Genomic DNA, 21,563 nt, shown 5'->3' with positions numbered 1-21,563 from the left:
ACAAAATACATTTATGTTTGAGGGGATAATGCTGGCAACCAGGCGTTTACGACTCTCTTACATAGTTGTTTTATTTTGCATTCTAAGTCTTAGAAAGAAAAAATATTTGCAAATATTTAAAGGTCACTAAGTAAGAATGAACAACATATTATGGCTGTGAGAACTGAATTCTGTTTGGTTTTATATACCTTGTGTGATTAGAAAAATAAAATGTGAATTTTCTGTTTAATTTACATATGCACCTTACTATAAAAAACAAACCAAAAAACTTCATTTTTATTCCATATGAGCACTTGTTTTGAATCTGTGACAGTTTTAATATCACCTTACATTCCGGTGTAATATGGTAAGAAATATTTCTAATTTTATATGTGTTTCCTATATAATATCCAGGTATTTGCAGTTTATAAAATACTTAGTATGATCTGGATTGTTTTCTGTGCTGTGCTTATAGTCCTAGGAAACACCTGACATTATAATTCATGTATGTGTTCACTCCTACATGAGAGAGAGAAAATTATTTGAGTTGTGCTGATTTTAGAGATGTTGTACAACACCTAATAAAACGTGACCATCTCTCTAAGATGTCGATAGTCTCGACAAGGGAGGCAAATGATAGGGAACAAATAGAGAGTGTAATTTCCTCATGCTATGACTAGTATAGTACAGTGGGTTATGCTCAGGTGTTGCTCAAGCAGTTCTTGTTGTGCTCTTTCAAGTATCAAGCTGAAGTTAAATCATTAGAATTTCAAATGCTATTTGAAGAACACTGAATATAATTTCATTATTAGAGAAAGGAGAAAAAAACCTACTGTATAACTCTTTAGTTGTTTATAGGTGAAATACTATTTTACTAGATGACAGAAGAATGCTTATGTAAGGAAATAATTGCAATATTCACCAATAAAAGTTTAAATCTTGCTTATAAATACATTTTCACTATTTTTATAAGAAACTGGTTTTATATCTAGCCTGTGCTATTTCATTTACAGTGAATATTTTTTACTATACCATTTTTCTTATTCTAAAAACTCAGATGTAGGAGGAGAGATAATATTTTTTAGAAATTCCCTGAGGAAGTCTTTGAAAACATAGTGAGTTGACTTCCACTATAATGATGTAAGACTGGAATAATTTAAGTGGAATTTAAGGTTCCACTTAAACTTGAGAAGAAACTTCTCAGGGAGGGTGACAGACACTGAACAGGCTGCCCAGGGAGGTTGTGGAGTCTCCTACTCTGGAGACATTCAAACCTACCTGGACACCTTCCTGTGTAACCTCATCTGGGTGTTCCTGCTCCATGGGGGGATTGGACTGGATGAGCTTTGGAGGTCCCTTCCAGTCCCTGACATTCTGGGATCCTGTGAATAGCATTTTCTTTATTTTGACATGCGTGTAATTATAGGATGTTTTCTGTGAGCTCACGTTGGGCCCCATGGAAACCCTTTTGGAACAAACAGCTTAAGGTTTCAAAGATGATATAGCCGAAAGTCAGATACAGAGGGACCACAAGCAAAGCAACTGGTAAACTTTTAAAATAGTAGCTTTGATTTCATGAGGTCCTTGATTCTGTGAGAGCCTTTGATTTCATTTTTGAAAATTTATTTCAAAAATATTCTGCCAAATAATGTGCAGGTTGTGTAGGAAGTCAGATGAGCAAATTTCTCGAAGGAATTTATCCCTGAATCTGGCTGATTTCTGTTTGCTGTCATTCTGGGAAATTAGGGTTTGTGCTGTGGTGCAGATATGTGAAGCAATTGATGTGGCAATAGGAGTATCCCCTTTTTAAGAGCTCTCTTACCTCTTCTTTATCCCATCACAGTCACGTTTCTCTGCTCCTTCATGCACAGGTAGCAGGACAAGATTTTTCATATAGAATGAGAATGCTTGAGTCAGTTCTTGATCATTTTAATCACAACATGGAAAAGAAAGGTGCCCATCTGTAAATAAGAATGAGATAAAGTGAAGGATGTGGATGAATCCTCTAGCAATTTCACAAATGTCTGAGCAAATAGGCAAAACCAGTATTACTTATTTATAGCATCGTTCTCGAATGGGTTGTATGGTTGATACATTAAGAAAATGTTTCAAAGTTGTGTGTAGCACAGAGAAATTTGTGGAGGGTTTCAATACATACACGTGTATATAACCAGAAACCACAGCTAGAATCCTTGAATACCCTGTTTCAGTTATGTGGGACTGATCTGAAAATGTAGGTTTTGGAAGCAAAGAACAGACAGTAGTCAGCTGAAACAGCATTTTTTGCACTTTATGTGATGAAGGAAACTGCATAAAGTAACAGAACTTCTGCTTTCTCTAGACTGCAGGTCAACTACCCAGATGAAGGTAGACCTTAGACTAACTGAGCTGGACTGGTGGGGGGTGGACTTGGCAACCTACAGTCATTTTGGACACTAAAAGACCTTCTCTGGGTCTTCAATGACCTCTCTGAAGGGGTGCAGCTACCAACAAGTGAATCGGTCAGCCCCACCTGGATCTTGTAGACATTTCAAATGAAGTGCCTCTGTACTCTGCTTGGTTCTGGAGCTAAACCCCACCATCCCAAATTGAATGAACAGCTGCATAGGGTGTCAAGGTTTAGGACATAGTGCTTATAGGATGCTGGATGGGAAAAGCTCTGGCTTTGCAATGAGTCAGAGGTGCTACAGCCTGAAGGTCTGGAATTCAGATCTTCTACAGCATTTACAGCCTCTTTTAGTAGTTTGGTGGTAGCCAATGCCCATCGCAGATCAAGAGCTCAATCCCAGGTTTAGCTGAATACCAGCCGTTAAGTCAGGTGTAGAGACCAACTCCTGGCATTAAAGACAAAGCCATGCAAAAAGCCCATGGTCACAATTTCTCATTTAATGACACCTATTGGAGTGGCTTTGCCTTTTGTTTGCAATATTATATGAAAACTATAATCTCTTTCTGATCTTTTGTCATTTAATCTTGCAATGCAGAGTTTAAGAGCTTCTCATATATTATTATGTATAAAAATTTTTACCTTTCGTTCATAGTAGTTCGTTCCATATCTTAAATTTGAGATGGAATATCTGTTAGCATTTTACATTTTAGAATACTTATTTGGTAATTTCGTAAGCAAAATGGGCTGCAAATACAGAATTACTCATAGCAATGCACATGCTACTATTTTTTCAAGTGTTCCTACAAACTGAATTTTCCTCTGTTTCCTTGATTTTCCAGTTTTTCTCGCCACGTGCATTGGGATGCATTCTTGCAGCTCTTTTGTCCCTTTAACCAGATTACTTTGGTTTATATTTCTTGCAACACACTGACCGATGCATTTATTTACATATAGGTGTATTAAGCTTGTTGTTGTTATTCGTATTCTTTTCCTTTTAATTCTCTGGAGACCACCTACTTTTTTTTTTTGAACTAATTTTCATAACCTTGCAATAAACCTCTTTCTTTCAGGTTTTCCTTAGGAGATGCACGCAGGCCACTGCATGAAACTGCAATACTGGTGGAAGACATCGTCCACACCCAACTGATAAACTTGGTAAGAAAATCGCTTATAAAATAATCTTCACTCTCAAACTCCTGAGAACAGCATGAAATTTTCATGATCAAATGACTAATAACAGATTGTTCTGTTTTTAGAAACAAATAGGACACAGAAACTGAGCGTGATGTTCTGTGCTCAATAATCTGTTAGGCTTGCAAATAGAGTGTGTGCACTTCGATTATGGTTATATATGTATTTGTGTGATATGTGCAACATTACCTAACCTGGGGAATAAAGCCAGTTTCTTTTTTTTGTTAAAAACTTCAAGTTGTTCAAGAGAAAAAATTGACTCGTCATCTGAAGACCTCATTGCAATTTTTTTTCTGTTCTAATATTTGTATTAATGCATTATTTGCTTAATGTGTATGCTCTATTATTCTTACTATTCGATGTTTTGATTTCTGTTGAAAAATGATGCAGAAATATTGAATATTTTTCCTTATTGAAAGCCATTGAAGATGTTGTATAAATGAGGCTGGTTTGAATCTCCTTTGTCAGTTTTAAATTTGAACCTCTCCATAGTTTTTAATTAAGGTTCAACAACACTTCTTTAAAAATCAGCTACGGTATTTTACACCATGACACGAACCTACCACCTGACATTTCATATTAAGGTATATTTTGTATATTTTTATATGTCACCTGTAGCTTGGGAAGCATAGCAAGCTTCTTTTTTCATATTATAATGATTCTTCAAATGAAATTACCAGCATGAGTGGGTGTGCATATTAAATGGAACTAATGTATATAAATTATAGTAATATGTATTATGACTAATATTTACATATGACAAGTCACTGGATCAGCTAGAGCTTTGAGCTTCAAGTTCCTTGGTCTTTTCTCTGTAATGAATCCTTTCAGCAATCAGCAGCAGTTTAAAGTTTCAAGCTAAATTCTATTAATACATTAACTAGAATTAAAAACTTTGGTAAACTGAGAAAATTCAGAATGGGGCAGACCACATAATATATAAGTGTGTGTATATAAAATATAAATATTATACATGTGTCATTTATATATTTATATATAATTTGTGTATTTTAACATACAATATTTTAATACAAATAAATAGAGCCTCCCCTGCCCACTGTTTGCCTGCAGACAGGTGCTTTCCTTCAGGTTTGCACTTAATCCAGCAGCTGTTTGGTGGGTTCCTCATCACAGCAAACACTTTGGGGTCCCTTCCAGCTCCAGGTAGTTTCTTTCTGCTCTTACCTCGGTGCTGTATCCCTGTTTCTGCAAACTCCTGGAGTCTTTTGGATGGGGTTTGTTTGCTTATTAAGCTCCTCTCAGTCTGTCCCAATGTGCGCTGTGGCTCCTGAGGAGGGGACAACCTCTCTCCCCTCTCCACAGGTTAAACATGCTGCTCTAAGTATATATTTGTAATTCTTGCTTTAGCTCTTAACTACTACAAAATAACATTTTCTTCTTGTTAATGACCCCATTGATTTACATAAACCCATGGTTGTGGCTTCGCTTGTCCTTTAGCAATAAAGTGGTGAAGAGTCTGTGCTTTTATATCCCACGGAGGCTTAGCTGAGCTGAGCTTTACAGCAAAACGGGGCTTTTGAGAAAAACGTGTGGTCTTTGCACTTCAATCACAGCCCGGCACTTACTCGGGGAATGACCGTGACCCGGGGTTAACCCTGCGTGGGGTGTAGGAACATGTAGGATTTCCTGACAGAAGGAAGAATGGGAACGGAACGGCAGATAAACAGCTTTTCTAACCTTTCCCCTCTGAGCCCAGGACGGCACTTCATTTCTGAGGAAGTGAAAATATCTTTAATAGCTCATTGCTTTGACCTCTGACATTCACATGCCGGAACTCTTAAATCAGGAGCTTTTTACGTGCTCCGGGCTTCTGATAGGGTTTTTTGCACATTCGTCATCCTTTGTAACTGCACATCCTTATTGAGCTATTACTATGTAATAGCTTTAGATGGAGGTATTTGGGTGGGATTTATATGCGGTACTAGAAAAAAGCTATTTTTATAATTGAAACTGACTGCAGATGTAAATTTATTGCTTACTACCTGGATTTTGTCACATTACTCATGTTAATGGACTACACAGTTCTCATTATGTAATTTAATGATTCCTTCTCAAAATTCATGTCCATTTTGCCATCACTAGTATGTATAAGGCTAAACCGTAGGAATTGCTTTTATGCCCGCAACACATTGCAAACACCTTTCATGGTAAACATTCGTTAAGAACAGCTCATACTAGTTGATTAAGTCCAGGTTTGAACTTCTGAATTAAAAAAATAAGTTGCCAGTGTAATTACTAATTACCATTGATCGTTTGACTAGTGATATCTCAGAGGTTTATAGTTCCACCTTCCTATTTTCAAAGTTGATCTCTGTTAGGTCAGGGTCTGGTTTGGACTGATTTATGCTATATGGTCAATTCTTCCAGCCACTGTATACTTTTTGAAGTCCGGCTGCTATAGCTGATGACTGCACTAATAAAACTCAAATTCTTGAAAAGCGGACTTTTTTTAAAGTCTGCATCACATTTTATGACCTTTTTTTTGGTGTATTTTGAACAATATGTACACTGCTTTACATTAAGTGAAATTCTGCTAAAGGTACATACCAATGTGTAGAAGGAAATGAGGATTTTCAGAGGATGGTTCACATCATCCCAAAATTAGTATCTGAGTTAGATGAGAGGAATCCCTTGAGGAATTTAGTTCCTCAGCTGGCTAATAAAAGGATCCTTTTGTCGTTTGCTGGGGCTTGAATATCTAGAAGATAGATAGGGGTAAAAGTGGAGAGGTAAATTCCAACCAATTTGGGTCAGAATGCTGGCATGAGTTTGATTTTTGTTTTTTTGGATATATTTTAATTATAATAAATGTTTTGTTATTTGCATATCAAACAATATAAACCAAAACACTCTAGAATGAGAGTTCTGTACAATTTTTGTTCAAGCGTAGAGTATCTGAAGAGCACAATGAATTTAAGTTTTAATTTGAAATCAAATTCGCTGCTCACTGATCGTGTTTGTTTAATGACTGATCTTTATGTTTTTATAAATGCCTTCATGTTACCCTTAAAAATGTATTTTTTCTAATGTATGCTAAGACTAGAGGTTCCAGTCGAGGCTATTTTGTTCTTTATGGTTAAGTGCAAGTAGTGGATGTCTGTTATAAGGAATGTTTTGCCTACAAAAAAGTTTCAACGGGTAATGCAAAAAGATGTTAATGAAAATGGGACAAGCCTTCAGTTTATTTACCATTCGAAGTGGAATGAGGCCTCTTTTAGTTATTCTTTCATCATATCCAATACAATTTGCATGTGCAGTGAGAAGATTTTGAAGCATCTTTGATTAATATAATAATCTATTAATATCTACTAAGATCCTTAGAAAGAGAACTCAAAGAACCTGCTTTAGGACAAATCAGTGTTATTCAGCACTTTATCACAAAAAAGAGGCTGTAATGAAAAGACACGGAATAAGAATTTTTCTTGGTTATTAAAATCATAGAATCATTTCGGTTGGAAGAGACCCTCAAGATAATCAAGTCCAACCATAACCTAATTCTGGCACTAAACCACGTCCCTAAGAAGTGAAAAGAATCCAATGAGAAGCAAGACCTCAAACTTCAGTGATCTATGTTTTGTTTTGGAGATATCGAATGGCCTCTGGGAAGAGAGTAGATTCGTTTTTCCATCATGAAAGAGGCTTTAGCAGTAGCACAGTGTTCAGCAAGGGTATATGAAAAATTACACATATGCACACCAAAATTACAAATGTGCTTATAAACAGCAGAGCTCAAAAGTTCATATATATATAATACTAGTAATGCTTTAATAATAACACTGTATATTAACATAATAATACTTTATCTACTGATAAGCAACCTTCCCAGTCCATGAAAGCCTGACTGCTCAGAGGGGCAGCTACAACACATCACAACAGCCTTGGCCTCCATCCTTTAAATATTTTCTCCACTGGGATTCTTTGTGAAGGGTTATAAGTCATTGCAGAGACAGATATGAATGATAGAATTCATGTTAATAGAGTTGTGGTTTACTCCCCGTCAGCTAACGTGTGTCTGCTAGAAGATGGACTCTGATCTCTTTGATTGATGTCTAGTGATTTAAGTCAAACCCACTTGGTTGGCTCTTTTAGAATGCAGTAGTGTCAGCTTTAAGGAACTTGGACTGCCCGAAATCATGTTGTACATTATATCTGTGTGGATTTTTTTGATCACTTGCTTTTATCCTCCTATAGAATTTAATTTCATACAATTTGTACTGCTGCCTACTGTCTATTAACAATCCATTCTTGTTTCCTTTGTAGGAGCATGATTTGGGTCTTGTGTTACATAAATGCATATATGAACACTTCACATATTTACATAGATTTTTTTTTTTCTGGTTTATTACTATTAAACATTAGTTGTCTCTTACACAGGTAATACTTAATTCAGAATCTCAACCAAAGCACAGAACACAGGTCAGCAGGTGAATACTCTATACTGGAATACATAGATTATTTTAAATTGTGGCAATAAATCGTAGGCAGACCATTCATAATGAGATGCAGAGATTCAGCAGTATGTCAAGTCCTGAGTAAGTCCACAGTAAATCCTGTGGAGTAAATTGTTGTTTGTAGTAGGGACTTAAATAAAGATTGGGTAGTGATTTGACCAAACTTGGAAAAGGAATGGTGAAAATTACACAGACAAGCACAAGGATAGTTTTACTGATAGGATAAAGATAGGTTTACTGATAGGAAATGCTAAGTACTTAATCATGATCAGCATGAATTTTATGTTTTCAAAGGGCTGTATGTTTTCCGGATGAACATGGTGTGCTTTCTTCTCTTCCCAGCTGTTAACCGTTTTATTGCAGTCTAAAGCAAAAGGGAGAACTCATAGTCACTTGTCCATCCAGAGAAAAAGAGATAATGGCAATGGGATAGTGGAGTAGGAAAAATGAGAATTTAAACTTAAACTGGGCTTCAACTCTACCAGGGGAAATTTAGGCTGGCTATTAGAAAGCAATTCTTTGCAGAGAGAGTGGTCAGGCATTGGAATGGCTGCCCAGGGAGGTGCTGGACTCACCGTCCCTGGAGGTTTTTAAACTGAGATTGGCCATGGCACTTAGTGCCATGATCTAGTCAATGGACTGGAGTTGGACCAAGGGTTGGACTTGATGATCTCTGAGGTCTTTTCCAACCCAGTCGATTCTGTGATTCTGTGAAACAGAAATGAGGATAGAGCTTTCTTGGTTCTTTATAGCCTTCTCTGACATAGATTTTAGGAAGAAAATAAAAAGAAAAAATATATCACAGTTGTTATTCGTTCACAAACTGGAATAGTCATTTTAACATATGTAATCTCTATGCTGTTCTCAAATCCTTCAGTTCCAGGTTTGTTTACAGTGTTTTTGAACTGTTAGACTTGTAACATTTATATACATAATTGCAGCATTGCTGGCATTCCTTTTAAATAAGAAGGAATTGAAACCAGCTCGTTCATTAAGTGAAGTTGCCCACTGATACAAAGTGTGAAGCACCATTCGCTCCTGATCCCAAAGATACGTGCGACTGTCAGTCATGCAGCCCTCCTAATGGGAAAAGTCCTTGTTTTATGAGTCTGTTTTAAAACAGTAATAAAGTTTCCTGTGCAGGACATTAATTAGAAGGGTTATCAAAATAGGACAAACTAATATAATTTGTGATTGTACAAAATAAAGGAAGTTGAGGGTACCAGAGGGACCTAATGAATCACAGGATGGAAACAATCTCCTGGCTAACTAAACATTCAGACTTTGTACTGAGTCGTAGGGTGTATATAGAGCTCGGCAAACCGGAACGCGCCGTGTGTTTACATGGGTGGGATAAAGGAGTTCACAAAAACCATCTGGGAAAAGTCCTCCGGCCATTCATTCTCTTCCTACAGTGGGGTAAATTAATGGACACTCGTACATCTGCAGCAAACACGTGGCACACCTGCCCTGGAAGAACTCGAACTGGAAAATAAGTCTGTAATGTAAAAAATGGGCTGGGTACCAGCAATGTGCATTGCTCGTGTCTGATGGAATGGAAGAGATTTTGTCTCTAGCAAGGGGTTTTTAATTGTTCCCTGTGCGTTTACATCATTTAAATGCAGTCACTATTTAGACTGTGTTATTGCATGGGTAGAAGTAGAAGGGCTGTTTTTCAAAAAACTATTTGTTCAATTTACAGAATAGTATACAGTAAGTTTTATCACTCTGAGTATATGTTTTTTCTATATACTGAAGAAATTTGAATAGACTCAACCCATTCACTGCCATTGTATAGAGATCAGATGCTGTTACTCCTTTACTGAAGTACAGTGACAGTGTCTGTCGTTTGTGGATGGAGATGACACTAGTTTAAAAAGGCCCACATCAGACACAAGACACTCTTTTCTCAATTTCTTTTTAAAAAAATAATAATATTTTTAATATTTCTTGATTGGCAATCACTTGACTTTAGATTACTTGAGCAAGTGGAGAGCATTTCATCTTTAATATATTAGAGTATTACATAATGTCTTTTAAGGAGGCATTTTGTGGAAGTTTTAAGTTGGAAACAGTGAAGTCTTATCTGACTTTTGATGAAGTTTTGCCTTTTCTTCTTTGGTAATTTATATGAAAAGGGATATTCTGAGTTTTCTACTCTAACATTGGCTGTTCCTTTTTCACCATATTCAGACGTTTTTATTCTAAAGCACAGAATCTACTTCAGGAGTCCTAATCAGGGACTCTGGGCTCCCTCTGTGTTTTCTCTGAGGATGAGAAAGCGCTGACTTAATCAAAAGGTTTATTTTCCATGGATCTTTCTGCAGAGCCAACACGTGCTATGGGATAGAGCTGCTGCTTTTTGCCTGGTCGTACAGACATGCTGCTCAGCGTCCAGTGGTGATGGACATGACCGATCTGAGAAGTGGAAAGGCTAAGATACTGCTATTAAGAACCCTAAAAAAAATCAAATAGAAGGAAATGAATAATTATGTCCACATTATAGTAGCAATGTGTTCCTTAGTGAAGGAAAAAAAATCCAATTTGTTGACTAGATTGAATGGAAAAAGGAATGTGATCAATCTTGTCTTGTAGTGCATAGAAAATACAAAGAATGAAGGTCGTGTAGGCAGCTGTAATCCCTGTATTTCCTCATTTTCTGTATCAGTCTTTGGGCCTTTAATAACAATAACATAGATTTATGTGTGGTGTACATGTGGGCGTATATCTGTGTCTATATATACAGGTCTGTTTTTTCCACATCAGATTCCTGTTTAGGCTGTTGAGCAAGAGGAATTAATTTTCTATGAAATTGCACTCATGGAGGCTTTGGAATTTATGGCATTCTTAAATATATATGTACTCAATTACCTTGGCTTCTGGGGCTTTTATGAATCAACTGATGATAAGCTGATCCCAGCCTTAGTTTCCAAACTACAAATACATCCTCTGTTTAATTTTCATATATTCTGTTAGGAGTGCAGCATAGATTAGTAGCTATTGAAGTCTCGGATGAGATCAGCTGAGACATCCAGGATGTGTTTGCTAATTATATTGATGTCATTTATTATTTTGCTGAAGCCCTGTGTAGTTCTAGGTGATTGGCTGTTTAGAAAAGAACGAACAAAATTTAACAACTTGAAGAGTAATCATTACATTTTTGTTGCACAATGTGATGAACTCTGGTAAATAAGAATTTTGTCAATGGTTTGACTCTCTAGTCTCCTTTATTGAAAATGTCTATGATTGAACAGGCCTTTGTTGAGAGTATTTTTGACTTAGCCTAAAAAATGTCTCAAGTAATTTAGCTGGTTTTGGGTTGAAATGAAGGAGCAATCTTACTGTCTGTGAAAAATCATAGTTATAATCCAAGCTTCAGAAATCAAATGGAAAAATTATATTCAGGGTTTCATTTTTTTTAAGCTTGTTTGCACTATGTAAATTGAATAAGTACATGAACATGAGAGTAAAGTCCATATCTGCATGCAAAGACCCTTCTCATCTAGTAGTCTGATTCTGGCAGCAAAAGCACATGTGTATCTTTGAAATCAGTTCCAGAATCCAGTAAACTATGGAGTTTTAGTTATTATTTTATCATCTTACTTGCTTTGTTTCAAATAATTGTCCAAATATGTTAATTATCAGTGCCTGGTAGCGGGTAACATTCCTTCTGCTTTTCCTCCGAGATCCTCATGGATTCACTTCAACAAACATAGAGGCAAACTAACATATTTCTCTATACCTGAGATAACGATGCCAGATCATCTTCCGTGTCAGGGGAGATAAATGGACACTTCTAGGATGTGACTTTTCATCTCTTAAAGTAGTTATTTAACAGTCTGGCCATCCATTTAAAATTTTAAGTGAAGTGAGAGACATCTCACCTCTAGGATAATCGGCACTAGCTGTATTTTTTTGTTTGCCATTTCATTTTTTAATTGATTCTGTCAAACCAAACAGTAAATGTTAAGTTGCGAAAGACAAACGGATTTATGGGTATCTGTGGCAAAAAAGGGCAGTATTAAATTCTACGTGGTCTGTAAGTGTAACTCGTAAACCTTAAAGGTCATCTCAGAGTGTTTAACAGAGCAAATTCATTGTAGTTTTTACATCACCTTATCTGATTTCAAGCAAACCTGATAGTTTCAGAGTAACTTTTTTTGGGAAGATTGGCTTGTTAACAGTGTTATGCAGTTACAAGGAAATGTGGTCACAGCTGGTCCTGGTTTCTTGGCTAATCCACCTGATTGGAAACAACAGGTTTTTGATATTTTTCCATTTCTTACACTGACACCTAGTGTTCAGAGGTCTTGAGTTTCTAATACTGCACTTTTTTAATAGATCACTGTCAATACTGAAGTTCCCCACCTTTGTAAAAATCTTCCATTTCTGTTGTTCTTCAAAAGAAAACAAGAATCGAAGGTAAAGGTGATTCCATCATTCAAAACAGTTTTACTTTGGAAATACAAATCATCCACCACTACTAGAAAACTTGGCAAAAGCTATTTTACTTCTTGAAGAGCTTCAAAATCTGTTTTCTTACTATTTAAGTACTTTAGTTTTGGCAAATGCAACTCTTTTGTGTCTCCAAGTGTCACTGGCCAACAAAAACAGTGATAACAGCAGAAACGCTTGGATCAGTATTTGTTTAATTGTGGGGGATGACAATGCTTTTTATTTCTGTGTTCTTTTATCTTCTAGCCACGAGTTCTACCTGATAGGAGTGTTGATGGCAGCACAGTCCTTGAGCAGACAGAAGATAACTTGCACACAAACACCAGCACAAGCAGTCTTTTATCTCAGACTTGCAAATAAATGGAGCAATCCAAGGGTGGATTGTAACCTGTTCCCAACAAAGACAACTGGCAGTGTCACTTAATCTGTGACTCTTGTCCCTGTGATTTTGCCATATGTTAACTGGAGATCTTTCATCCTTTGAGAATTTAGTGTGTCTGTTTCTAAAGCTATCAAAGAATTTTTGTGTCCTAGTAATGGGTTCTATAGAAAAGGGAAACAGAGGTGGAGAAAATGCATATTGAACTTATCCTTTATTTGATCCTACTTCCCATTTTCTTTCCATTACTTTTTCTGTAGGTGCACCAAAAAGCTGCTTTTCTGCACCAAGTCATACGTGTGTTTCAATTTTCCTATACACTTAACTACCTTGCCTTCTCAGAGAAGAGGAGGTAGTGACAGTTCACTGAATATCCACCTAGGTGATGGTCTCCTTTGAGCTTGCCCTTGATTTCCTACCTGATTTCCTAACAGGCAAGGATTTTACTATAAAAAACATTTTCTTCTCATAAACCTTGGTAAACTGTATTAGCGAGATGACACAGTTTAATTCTACTACTTTAGGCAGAACATTCCTCCCAAGTTGTCTCTTTCCTTGCAAACCCGTCGCTTGCATAGTCTAGGTTCTTGGGCTCTTCAGATACTTGGTGTTTAAAAGAGCAATGTGGCTGGTCCAAGACCTTTTCATGTGAGGTGATGGAGTTAGTGGCTTGGTCAGAGGAAGGGCATAAAGGATAAATTTGAGAAAACATGTCAGGAGCTCTGTACCAACTGATACAGAAATGATCCTCTCAAAAAACTTTAAAGTCAGTCTAATTCAGCTGAATTGTTTTTAACACAGCTGTTAAGTACAGTGGATTCCATGCAGCAGTTGTATCTGTGATTTACATAAATATTCCTGAACTCCCATCACTCTGTTTTTATGCACTCTTCCTTTACATTTCAACATATAATCTATCAATTTGAATGTTAGATGCTGTACTACATCACTGCCTATCCATAGTTTTATCCCTGTGAACCAGACATAGTGTGCGTAGGGAAAAATAGACAACAGAGAGAAATGTTACTTGTAGGACATCACTTACTTGGCTTCTTTAGGCATTTGTTTTTAGGGTGAGGTGAATTTGGACTTAGAATGGTGATTTGTCTCTAGTAAAGGATGCCTTGGATAACCAGCTCAGATGTAGATATGTATGTTTAGTTAGATATCTCCCACCTGAGAACAATAGAGCCCCCATGACAAAAACCTCAAAGCAATCAAAATAAAAGGAGGATAATAGGAACTTCTCTGATGGCAAAAGGAAATGATAACAATGCCAAAGCAGCAGCAAAGTCAGAGAAAATAAAGACATACTGGAGGCCCAGTTTTCTGGCCAGGAAGAGGCACATAGTGTCCCATATATGAATACTTTCAAGGGATGGGATTTATGAAAATTCAGGTTGGAGCTGATCCAAGACCGAGTTAGGACAAGGAAAGTCTGTGCATTTGCTGAAATCTGCGTGTTCTATGTTTTTTTACAGATGAAGAGAGAAAAAGAAACGGGAAAAGATTTGTAGAGACAGGCTGGATTGAGATATGGTCTTTTTAAAAGAGAGTATAGACGGAGGACATCTGTGCATCGTGAGCGAAAGTGCCAGAGAGCAAAGAAAAATTGAAAACTAAGTAGGTAGGATATGATGCATCTACCGAGATGGGTCAGAGTTGGGAAAAAGGCCAGAGATTTATGACGAGAAAGTGTTCCGGAACAAAAACTAGGTGCAGCTTTGTGGGAATGCAGATATCCTCTCTTGTAGCAGAAAAAATATGGCGCTAAAAGAGGAACCCAGGTTGCAAATAAGGAATAGGAAGCCTGAGATTCAGCAAAGAGTTTTTTAAAGAAGTGAAAGAAAAGGAAGATGAAAGATGAAAACAAACCTGTAATGGAAGGAGTTTGGAAGACGATCCCGTGACCCTCCCTCAAGGCGTTTAATAACGAGAATGGGAATAGTTGAAATGAGAGGCAGAAAGGTTTGAAAGAGAAACCGTGTCTGGTGCCTTGGAGCTTGCAGAAGGTCTGGCCTGGAGAATGGGTTTGGAAAGTGGCTTTACAGGACATTAAGTACTGATGAGAGGGAAGCCATCAAGAAGTAGTAGATGTGTTGCTCCCAAACTGAACCTCAGGTGAGGCCATAGAAAGTAGGTGGATAATGACCAAACAGATGGAACATGATCATTGGTGTCACCATGATGGAGAGAACAGGGCTAAGAAGAAAGGGAGAGAGAGTTTCTACATCCCAGGCATGAGTTCATAGTAAAATGGAAAGACTGGTGGCAAGTTCTTCTGTGGACATCACCATACACTTTGGAAGTCTGAATTAATGCATCTTTGCACCATCATAACATGCAAGCATATGTAGAGAGCATATGTATATGTGCATATAGAGATTAATAATGAGCACTTGTATAGGGATACACAGCCTGATGTTAGTATATCCACTTCAGTATACTCAGAAGATACTGCTCACTTTAGTGATGAGAAATTAAAGTAGAAAGAAGGCAAAGTAAATTTTCCCCATGTCATGAAGCAAATGAGCAGCAGAGCTGAAAAAAGTCGACTAGTTGTAGCTGAGAGGGAAGCTGTGCAAAGCTATTTTATATTGATGGTCTGTGTCTCAGCCAATTGGATTTTTATTTGACAATCCAAAGGTGTAATAACTTTTATTGTATGAGGAAGAAAAATACATCAAGACTAATAAATAATGGAGGACCTACTAGGGATATGCGTCAATGCATGTCCTGGTCTTATATATATACAAGCTTAATTGTGTCCCTTTTAATTTTGCTGTTTGATTCAACGGGATTGTCAGGTAATCGTCCTATTGAAAGAACAGAAGAGGATAAAATTTCAAATAACTTTGTTAATCTCTTCTGGCTGCTAAAAGAAAAGATTTATTGGTATCAAATTTTATTGCATTCTTAGAATGTAGGGATTGATTGGCTGCTAGTTTAGCTTGCTTGTCTCTTCCAGTTAGAAACCCAAACACGACAGAAGAAAGACATCGCATTGAAGCTGACGTGCAACAAGTGAGTGAAAGTTCACTTGGCTTTTCCTCTCGGCACCAGGTGCAAAAGTTGGCTAAAAGTGCTGTGGCAGGCAGTTATTTTAAAGCAGTTTCTGGTTTAGTGTTTTATCAAGCCCAGGAGTAAAATATTCTGCAACTACTGCAGTTTCACAAAGCTGCTTTTTAAGGTAGAACTCTGAATTGTTTAACTAATTAAAATGCCCCAGTACAAACATTAATCATACCATAACTGTTAATGATAGGGTTTGCAGGATTTGTGGAGGGCTGCGTATGATATTTTAAAAGTATTTCTTTGTTTAATACACAATACGCTTGCATTGATGGAATATACCAGAGGTTCTTGGAATCTTGAGGAATATTTGTGATTTTCTACATCCCCTCTTCTAAATGCTGGGAGGAAGTCTATTCATTTCTGGGGAGAGATGACTCTGACAGTGTCCTGATTAGTGACTCAACTTAATCGGGTTGGTTTTTTTCTTGAGTAGCTGCTCCATTGCAGCTTTATAGTATGCTTTACAATAACAGTTCTCTAAACTGCAGCTTTCTCAAAGTGGGAAGGTGGTGGCTCAATGATGACATAAGCTCCAGAAGTGTAAAGTTCAAGTGGTTTGCATGTGGGATTGCCAAATAACACGGGTTTGGTTTGTTTTCATTTTATTAAACCGATTCTTCTCCCCAGATGTCTTGGATTTCTGTGGTACCCCCCTTCGCCTTTGATTCTTGCTCCTTGTAACTAACAACTTTTATTAGTCATCCCACTAATACTCAGCGTTTTTACTCAGCACCTGTTGTCTTCAAAGCACTTTGCAATAATAACTCATTAATCCTCACACTGGTCCTGAATTTCACTGTCATTCCTGTTCACATGTGAAAATGTGAGCTCGATGACTTGCCTAAAATTGTGTAATGGTTTTGACACCTGTACGAGGACTTAGTCTGCCTATTCTATGTCTGCACTACCCAGGCTGATCCTCTGGCCTTTCTACATGCTGAGTTTGTGGCATGCCAGTTATAAATTGAGCATTTCCTTTTGGTTAATGGCATATTTTTACCCTGATTGCTCTGGTATTTCAGTCCTGAACCCCGCAGAAGAACTAAGCTGGAAGGAGCCTCAAGAGGTCATCTGATCCATGTCTCTCATCCTGAACTAATTTTGGCCTTTGTTCAGGAAAGCTCTTAAATATATACATATAAATGGATATGTATGTGCATGTATGTGTGTATATACAATTATTTATTGAATCAGGTCACATTTGTGGAAGAATTATGGATAACTGCCTAATCAAAGCTTGATGTAAGCTACCAGCAGTTGCCTTGAAATACTTGCACAGGATATAATGATTGATATTGCTGTGGGAAGTACCAGTGCTAACTGTGGAAGGTGATGGTGGTTAATCCAGTGGTGTGACGTCTGGAAGTATTGCTTCCTTTTTATTTTCTATTCACTACCTCAAGTAAGGTAGTGATTTTGCTTCTGTAATAATCCTTCAGCTAGTTTTACTGTTCTTGGCCTGTCCATTTGAAAGCTACAACTTTATGGAAACAAAATGAAATAAAGAGTTCTCTAGTATGTCACAAATCATAGTTAAAGCTGGAAATCCAGCCTGACGCTGTGGTCTTGATTTGTATGGTTTGCCTACCCTTTTTTATTTCTGCAAAGCAGTATATGTATGTGAAGGCTGGTGTTTCAGCCAGGATTTTCAGTCTTAACTGTGAATTTCCTTTCTTTAACAGGTTTAAAGCAAGCCTTTCAAATTGCTCCAGTGTAGCTTTTAGGACTTGAATTTCCTTTGTGTTCATTTTGGTCCTTTTCCAATATTTATCCATACATTTGAAACTCATTCAAATCTATGGGAGAAATTACAATGGGAGGTGGTGGCATTTCTGTTATATTAGAGTTGGTTCAAATGGTGCCTGATTTTGAACTCAAACAAAAAAATTCAGGGTCTTTCTCAAGCGTTACAGGGTTCATGTCCTGCTCAGAGATCCCTAAAATTACTGTGTCTGGCTGGAAAAAAAGAATTCTATTTCCTGAAAAATTGAGAGGTTTTGACATTTGCTGTTACTCTTTCTTTCGAACAAAACTAAAAGCTCTTTTTAAAAAAATGTAAAAATCTACCAAGGTGAAGAGGAATCTAATCTGGATGGTAGTTCAGTGGGAATCACAGAATCACAGAATGTCAGAGGTTGGAAGGGACCTGGAAAGCTCATCCAGTGCAATCCCCCCATGGAGCAGGAACACCCAGATGAGGTTACACAGGAAGGCGTCCAGACGGGTTTGAATGTCTGCAGAGTAGGAGACTCCACAACCTCCCTGGGCAGCCTGTTCAGTGTCTGTCACCCTCACTGAGAAGAAGTTTCTTCTCAAATTTAAGCCAATGGTCAAGTCTCTGCTTGCTGGAAGAACATAAATTTGAAATTGAGTGTCCTGTATGCTGAGTACCATAACACAGGGTGGATGAATACGTCTTTTGATGTCATTATTTCTCTCTGTGATCTTAGCCATAAACTTGTAAAGTATTGCTCCGTACCTCTACACAAAATCGTTTTGTTTCAAGAAATATGATTTTTCCACTGGAAGAATATTTCATTTCAAGGTACTGACCAGTGCTCATGATTAAATTATTCATATAATTCACATGTGCATCTAATCCAAAATAATACTTAATAGCTATTATTTGTAGTTCAGAAATTCAACTTAATTTTTATAAATCTTTTCCTTCAGCTATAGCTGCAGGGTCTCATAAAAACTTGACCACTTTGTGTTTATTCATTTTTAATGGTAATTAATTCATATTAGTGGTGAACTTTGTTATTTCCAAAAGGTATTTTAAACCATTTGCAGGTTTAAGCCTTCTTCCTTGATTTAATACAATACTAAATGCAGCAAAGTGTTGTCTGAACAGATTGTGTAATTCAACATTAGAAACATCTATTGATTATCTGATCTAGTGATGGATTTTTTTCTTAGCATATGCAATCCTCTGGTAATGCTTATAAAGAAGAATGTTTCTGTGTTTAAGGAGAGTTTTCTTCCTCATTTTTTCTCCATATTTTCATTTTAGGACAGTTTTTTAAAAGGTCATTATAAAGAAAGCTTAATCAGATCAATTTAAACCTGAGGAGAAAAAATGAATGAAACCGGTAGTCTTGTTGCATCAGTACTATATGTTTGCATGTCTGGAGTCTGTGACAATTCTCTGCTATATTTTGTTATTGTGCATTCGTGGCCCAACCTCCATTTGAAAAATTATATGAATCTTACTCTCTGTTAGAATAAAGTCAGTATTGTGAAGTTTATTTTCTTCTATACGTCTTTATGACCAAGAGGCACTTTGTTCCATTACAAAAAGCAAATATTGGCTTCTTCCAAATTCTTGGTAAACTTTCCATCTATTCTAATATCTGCTAAAATATCCACAGCAGTTGACTTTCTAAGACTATTTATGTTGCGTGTTATGTTTATATGTCCGTCATTTGCTGTCTGTCATCCCGGTCTGTAAGCTTTATTTGACAATGTCACTTTATGTGACTGTATGACGGTCAACATTGCAATCCTGTGACCCACCAATATCAGTAGCATATTGTTACAATATACATAATCAATAAGAGAATAACTATGCGTTAAAAATGAATACATAAACGGAAAAAGGATTTATTGTTTAACTTATCTTTGAAGATATTAGAATTTCCATTTAAGAAAGTCAAGTGACTCTAGGTAGGCCCTTTTTTTGATGTTTTCATATAACTCTGATCTAGTATAACTAAACTGTCTAAGCTGCTTACAACTGTGTCTTCCAGGAGTATCCATGATTGAAACAGCTGCTCAAAATCACGGTAATGAAAGGTTTACATCTCCCCATTATGCATTTCGTATGCACAGTATGTACACTTGTGCTCATGAAAAAGCGTACACACCTGTTTTGGGAAGCAGGAAAGGGATATTCCTTGTTCATAGATTTAATTAGCTGTTTTGCTCATATCTGCTAACTACAGCTCCTGCAGAACTTTCTACTCTGTACACACAAAAGATGGGTAAGAGGTATTTGTAGGTGGATTTCTGTATCAAATCCTTCTTTATCATGTAATTTTGGGGTTTTTTCAGAAGGGGATTTTTTTTTTTAATGAGCAGTTAGGCCCTCCAGCAGTTAACCTAACAAAGACTTAATGTTACATAAAAATTATAGATACGGTGCAGTTTAGGAGGATGGTTAACACAAGAGTTTACATTTCATATTCTGAGGGAAATGTAGTGCTGTATGCACCGTGTTTCATTAGGGTTGGAGACAGCAGGAGGCTCTTTTGTGGAAATGTTCCTGTCACTGTCAGAAGAAACATGCCCGTCTGGTTGAAAAACAGCCCTGTGTCTTGCCAGTTCCCTACTTCTAAGCAATTGCGGTAGGAGAATGTTAATCTTAACCTGTCACAACTCATTTCAATTCTAAATTTTTATTAAACTTCCAAATACTACAGTAATATAAGTAAGTATGGGAGACAGGACTGTGTTCTTGCTGCTACCATTCTCAGGTGCTGGAAGCATTGTAATTAGTGTTTATTACTATTAATATTTCATAGTTAGGTGTGCTGGAACTCCCAACTAGTCTTGGCAAAGGGATGTGAAACCCATAAGGTTGGCTTGAGTCAACTGAAGAGCACTGGATTGCAGTTCTCTTTCTCTCTGTTTTGCTGACTGTAGATTAGCAATTACATGCATTCAAAAAAATTATCTATCGCATATTTGTTGTAGATATCCATGCCTTTTTACAGAAACCGTGAACACATCTGCTCTTTTAGCCATGTCAAGATCCTTTTTGGCAAGATCTGGTTGCCTAACGGAAAATGTAGGTTCTTACATCCATTGTTTTTCTTCGAAAATATATGGGTGTCAGAGGCCTTTCCTGTGATCCCAGGTTCCTTTTTGTTGTTGCTGGTTTTGTAGGGGGTTTTATTTGGTTGGCTTTTTGCATTGCAAGCCTGGGCTGGTAGTTGCAACCTGTGTTTGGTGGATGAGCTATTGGAAATGTATTTGGAATGAGATACTTAATGTCCTGGTAGATAGGAGTGGGGGTATACATGATTTAATAATGAAGAGAGAAAGGCAGGATTCACATCTGCATTCAGATACCTGAATTCAGGTCTATATGTCTGCTATAGATATCTAAGTACCCACTGTAGCCAGTGAAGCGGAATCAACTCTTCAACTCCATGAACATCTACTGTCCAGTCATCTGCATAGCCCTTAGACTCCTTTTGCTGTGTGGGCACTTGGACACCTACATACATTGTACATACATAATTTGAGGTGTCACTCTCCGGCTGAATTCTACCCCAAAATTGCCATTGCAAGCCTTTGAAGTGAAGAATCACAGAATCACACAATGGTTTGGGTTGGAATGAACCTTACAGATGACCTAGTTCCAACCCGGCTGCCATGGACAGGGACACGTTCCACTAGACCAGGTTGCTCAAAGCCCCGTCCAACCTGGCTTTGTACACTTACAGAGATGGAGCATCCACAGCTTCTCAGTTCCAGGGCCTCACCACCCTCATGGTAAAGAATTTTTTCATTCTATCTAATCTAAGTTTACCCTTTTTTACTTCAAAGCCGTTACCCTTTGTCCTATCACTACATGCCCCTGTAAAAAGTCCTTCTCCACCTTTCTTGTACTGGAAGG

At 37.3% G+C, this 21,563-nt stretch overlaps 1 protein-coding gene across 2 annotated transcripts in view; it reads left to right on the top strand.

Moving 5' to 3' along the window:
* The window catches only part of SUPT3H (SPT3 homolog, SAGA and STAGA complex component), a gene marked incomplete at its 5' end in the record, with an annotated part of 272,713 nt that overhangs the window by 130,223 nt on the left and 120,927 nt on the right, over window positions 1-21,563 (top strand). For both annotated transcript variants that reach the window (XM_080341030.1, XM_080341029.1), the window contains one exon: window positions 3,439-3,523. In XM_080341030.1, the coding sequence (XP_080197156.1) occupies window positions 3,439-3,523 (85 nt within the window). The remainder of the gene's footprint in view (window positions 1-3,438; window positions 3,524-21,563) is intronic.

Source organism: Nesoenas mayeri, assembly GCF_963082525.1.
Source record: "Nesoenas mayeri genome assembly, chromosome: 3".
Classification (NCBI taxonomy): Eukaryota; Metazoa; Chordata; class Aves; order Columbiformes; family Columbidae; genus Nesoenas; species Nesoenas mayeri.
The sequence above is the reverse complement of the archived record's forward strand: the minus strand, read 5'-3'. Positions and strand labels throughout refer to the sequence as shown.